Raw genomic sequence first — 5,126 nt, 5'->3', positions numbered from 1 at the left:
GACGACCAACACAACCCTACGTGATTCCAGGAGGGTTATAGAAATCTCTGGGCCTTACACCACGTGCATCGTGGCTGAAGGATTTTGCTTCTGCATTTCCTGATTTAGGAACAGGGGAGGTGGGCGGCAGTCAAAAGGTACTACGCCTATTACCTATCTGTATGCATTTGGCCCGCTACTGGTCTCCTGGGCAAAAGAGAAGTGGCCAAAAGGGAACCTCATATACTGAACATGGAACCCAGTCAAACCTCGTTCAGGTTCTCAAAGAATCAATGAAACCATTCCCCTGTTTTGATAGCTGAACCAGGCTGTCTTACATCTTGTTGTGCGGATCCACAAATTCCTTCAGAACACAGAGGGTCATTTTCTGGCTCCAAAATCCTTGGTTTGAAGGTAATTAAAATGAATCTCTTCTGAAACCCTATCCTCTGAGTGGGCATTTAAGACCCAGGAGCCACGCTCTAGACTGGAGCATTCCATGGTTCCAGAGAACAGTTTGTAAACGAACAGACATTTGCTGGAGCATCTTAAACCAAGCCCAATCGTCACTCTGTTTTGTCAAAAGATAAAATTGTATCGGCACATACGAACACATTGTCGGCACAACTGGGCCCTTCATCGTCTAAGAGGCTGACAAGAAAGAAAGCGGTGGCGATAGGGTTGAGGTGAAGCTGCTCCCTCCGGGCGAGAGGCAGGCGGAGGCGACGCGGCGCAGCCCAGGGCTGCCGGCCGAGTGCGGAAGCGGAGGAAGTTGTGATGCATAAGGAGCCGAGGGAGCGCACTGGCGGCGGTGTCTGGAAACACCCGGAACATGCTAGAAGGAAGTGGTAATGGCTAGATCCAGAGTGCGCACTGGGGGGAGGCCGTGCTCGGCTAAGGGACGCGTGGGTAGTCCTGAGTTTCTCCCCAGTTCAGGGCACAAGACTGGAGAGAAAGGAGCCGTGGGAAGCCGCCCACTGGGGTGGACCGAGGAGGTGGCAGCACAGACGCGCGGCGGGGCCCCGGGGACGGAGGCGGGGAGGGGAGCGGGGCGGTCACCGAGCAGCGGTCCGGGGAGGAGGGTCTTGCGGGAGGATAAAGGGAGCGGGCGGGAGGCTGGGCCAGGAGCGCGCGGGGAGGCCTCGGACCCGGCGGCGCGGAGCCTAGACGCGGGCCGGGCGTGGCCGGCAGCTCCCCGCGGTCGGTGGAGGCGGCGGAAGCGGTGGCGGCTGGCCCGGCCGGCGCCCCGACGGCGCGCACAGGGTTAACCCGCGGCGGGCCGGCGCTCGGTTTCCAGGACAACGCCGGCAGTTCCGGCGCGCAGGCTCGTACCATCGCGCGCGCGCGGGGGAGCGCGGGGGGCGGGAGCGCGGAGGCGCGGAGAGCAGCGGGTCCGGCCCGGACGCCCCCGGCGCGGCCGCCGCTCGCCCTGGGTCGGCTCCGCGCGCGCGCTCCGTGCCGGCCGGCGCTGCCCCGCGCGCGGACGCGGGGGCCGAGCGCGCGCCGGCCCGAAGTCCCCCCGCCGGGGCGGCCGAGTGCGGGCGGCCCGCTGGCAGCTTTGAAAAGCGGGCGAGGACAAAGGCGGCCGCAGCCTCCCGGCGCCCAGCCCGAGCGCGCAGCCCGGCCCGCGCGGCGCCGGAGGATGCGGCCGGGGGCGCGGCGGCGGCGGCGGCGGGGCGGCGCGGGCCGGGCGCGGCAGAGCTGAGCCCAGCAAGGGCCGGGCTGCGGGGGCGCCCGCCCGGGATGTGAGCGCCGAGCGCGCCGGGCGGGCAGGGCGGGCAGGGCGGCAGGAAGGACGCGCGGACGGGAGGAGGAGCGGCGCCGAGCCGGAAGGCGGGAGGCGCGTCCGTTGGGCCCGCGGCGCGGCCGGCCAGCCGCCTCGTCGCTCGGGCGGGAGCGGGGCCCGCGCCTCCTCCCCGACGCCGCGGGGAGGAAGATGGAGACGCACATCTCGTGCCTGTTCCCCGAGCTGCTGGCCATGATCTTCGGCTACCTGGACGTGCGCGACAAGGGGCGCGCGGCGCAGGTGTGCACGGCCTGGCGGGACGCCGCCTACCACAAGTCGGTGTGGCGGGGGGTGGAGGCCAAGCTGCACCTGCGCCGGGCCAACCCGTCGCTGTTCCCCAGCCTGCAGGCCCGGGGCATCCGCCGGGTGCAGATCCTGAGCCTGCGCCGCAGCCTCAGCTACGTGATCCAGGGCATGGCCAACATCGAGAGCCTCAACCTCAGCGGCTGCTACAACCTCACCGACAACGGACTGGGCCACGCGTTCGTTCAGGAGATCGGCTCGCTGCGCGCCCTCAACCTGAGCCTGTGCAAGCAGATCACCGACAGCAGCCTGGGCCGCATAGCCCAGTACCTCAAGGGCCTGGAGGTGCTGGAGCTGGGCGGCTGCAGCAACATCACCAACACCGGCCTCCTGCTCATCGCCTGGGGCCTGCAGCGCCTCAAGAGCCTTAATCTCCGCAGCTGCCGCCACCTCTCGGACGTGGGCATTGGGCACCTGGCCGGCATGACGCGCAGCGCGGCCGAGGGCTGCCTGGGCCTGGAGCAGCTCACGCTGCAGGACTGCCAGAAGCTCACGGATCTGTCTCTGAAGCACATCTCCCGGGGGCTGACGGGCCTGAGGCTCCTCAACCTCAGCTTCTGCGGAGGCATCTCGGACGCAGGCCTCCTGCACCTGTCGCACATGGGCAGCCTGCGCAGCCTTAACCTGCGCTCCTGCGACAACATCAGTGACACGGGCATCATGCATCTGGCCATGGGCAGCCTGCGTCTCTCGGGGCTGGATGTGTCCTTCTGTGACAAGGTGGGGGACCAGAGCCTGGCTTACATAGCGCAGGGGCTGGACGGCCTCAAGTCCCTGTCCCTCTGCTCCTGCCACATAAGCGACGATGGCATCAACCGCATGGTGCGGCAGATGCACGGGCTGCGCACACTCAACATCGGGCAGTGTGTACGCATCACGGACAAGGGCCTGGAGCTGATCGCTGAGCACCTGAGCCAGCTCACCGGCATCGACCTGTACGGCTGCACCCGCATCACCAAGCGCGGCCTGGAGCGCATCACGCAGCTGCCCTGCCTCAAGGTACTCAACCTGGGCCTCTGGCAGATGACGGACAGTGAGAAGGTCAGGTGAGGGCGGCAGCACCAACTCCCCCGGCCCCGCCCTGTTCGTCCTCCTGCCACCGCCGCGGCCCCCGCGCTCACTCAACACGCACACGTAGACCCAGAGCATTGCCGGGGACGCGGTGGGGGCGATGACGCGGAGCCCCAGTCTCGTCCTCCCCTCCCCCCCCCGTTGCGTCCGGGGTCCCTCCGCCACCCACACCCCCTCCTTTTCCCCGAGATGCGGAGAAGGACTCGCCACCCACCAGCCACTCCTCCCAGCAGGGGTTTGGAGGACGGACTGAGCTACTGTACCCCCGCCGCGCTGCATTTGGAAACGGGGGTGGGGAGTGACCAGTCCTTTCAGCCCTGGGGAGCTGGGGAAAATGTCTGCCTTCACTCAAGCTTTCATTTGAATACTGTGATCTGGTTTTTATTTCGAAACGTATAAAAGCAAACCCAACTACAACGGCCTTTTCACCCTTCTTCCACTTCGTAACTAATCCCAGTCTCTCGTCATCAGTCCTTTGACAGTACTCTGCTACCCACGCTCATTTCATTTGTATTGTCTTTTTTTATTTTTTTGAAGAAAGTTGACATCATGGTCTCTTTTTTTTTTCTGCTGAGTATAGTCTATATATTATATATATATAAATTATATATATATGTGTGTGTGTATATATATATATACATATATATATATATGTGTGTGTGTGTGTGTGTCTGGCTACCTCGTTTTAGTTTACTTTTTTCTCTGAAGCCCTGGAATTCTACAAGAGAGATATTTTGAGACTGAAACATTTTTGTGCCTGGACTGGACAGATGCCCATCGGGTTTGTACATCTTTTTTGTTTTGGCTTCTTCCCAAACCCCATCCACCCCGTGTATCCCACTTCACATTCCGGCTCTGCTTTCCTTTTTCTCCTTGTCCATAGGGATTTGAGGGCCCAGCCGTGATCCTAAATCTTGACTTAATTTATAGCACAAATGTGTGGGAGACGTGAGAGTTGGACTGTTTCGTTTTTTGTTATTTTGTGTGTGTGTTTGAGATGCAGATTGTGTCTTGAAAATGATGATTATATATGCAGATTCTGCCCTGCCCTCCCTCTCTTGCAAGTTTCCCCACGAAAAGGTCACACAGTGAGGGTTCCTGTTGGGAGCAGAGGAGCTTCCAGAGCCCCCGGGGCTGAAATGTGAAGGGGAGGAGACTGAAATTCATGTCTTATCTCTGTTCTGTTAATAAAACGGGAGTTTGTGGGTTTTTAAAAATTCTGTTTCTAAATGGAGGAGTAGATGCCTTTATTTTGATGGGGGTTGGGACTTGGGGCTTTAAAAAAAAAAATCACTTTTGTGTAGGATGTACATTTTCGTTGGATTTTTTTGGTTTATTGTTTTTTAGAATCCTCCACAGCAACATGCGAGACCATGGAGTAAAAGAAACCCAGAGACCTTTATCAATTAATTGTACTGTTTGTGAATTTGTATAAATAATAACAAAGATCCTCTTAAAACGTTTATATTCTTACAGTAAAAGGTTAAACTGATATTTATATAATAAAAGAGGAAATATGAAGTATGTTTTTGAAAAAAAAAAAAACCAAAAACAAAAGCCTTGTATCTGTGCATTATTTTTAAGGCGGTGTGTGTTTGGGTCCAGGCCACGGTAGGAGGTGCTGTTTTGTGTCTCTGAAGTAAAAGCATAAGATGCAGAGTTCCGCGCAGCCTGTGCGGTGTGAGCTCACGGTGAAAAATTTATCCTGTATGAGGTTCACCACTGACATCTACATGTTTTGTTGCTAGAAATGGGATTGGAATGGAGGTTTATATAACTTCTGGTTCTGAACTGTCAACAACATGGAAATTTAAAGAAACTTAACAAAATGAAACTTCTTCTTAAACCAGATTTGTAAGAGTCACAGTTTCACCAGGGTGGCCAGTTTTTCTCCACATGGACGTGAGATCTAGGGTGATGTTCAAGAAATGCGTCCTGAGATGTGGAAGTGGGAAGAAAGATGGGTTTCTTGACCCTGAGCGGGTGT

At 58.0% G+C, this 5,126-nt stretch overlaps 1 protein-coding gene across 2 annotated transcripts; it reads left to right on the top strand.

The window, feature by feature from the left end:
* The first annotated feature begins 754 nt into the window (after positions 1 to 754).
* Positions 755 to 4,685, top strand: FBXL14 (F-box and leucine rich repeat protein 14). 2 transcript variants are annotated; one of them, XM_060306714.2, is made up of 2 exons: positions 755 to 827; positions 2,107 to 4,685. In XM_060306714.2, exons 1-2 carry the CDS (start codon positions 757 to 759, stop codon positions 3,116 to 3,118), a joined length of 1,083 nt encoding a protein of 360 aa, XP_060162697.1. In that variant the 5' UTR covers positions 755 to 756; the 3' UTR covers positions 3,119 to 4,685. The 2 variants fall into 2 exon arrangements, with proteins under 2 accessions (XP_060162697.1, XP_030690668.1); XM_030834808.3 differs by lacking the exon at positions 755 to 827 and having other exon boundaries at positions 1,769 to 4,685.
* Positions 4,686 to 5,126: the final 441 nt, after the last annotated feature.

The sequence above is a fragment of the Globicephala melas genome, chromosome 10, assembly GCF_963455315.2.
Source record: "Globicephala melas chromosome 10, mGloMel1.2, whole genome shotgun sequence".
In the NCBI taxonomy this organism is placed as follows: domain Eukaryota; kingdom Metazoa; phylum Chordata; class Mammalia; order Artiodactyla; family Delphinidae; genus Globicephala; species Globicephala melas.
Note: the sequence above shows the minus strand (reverse complement) of the source record. Positions and strands in the feature narration are given on the sequence as shown.

What these genes read in the sequence shown, in the direction of transcription:
- FBXL14 (XM_030834808.3), top strand. Translation starts at nt 1,916, where the DNA reads ATGGAGACGCACATCTCGTGCCTGTTCCCCGAGCTGCTGGCCATGATC.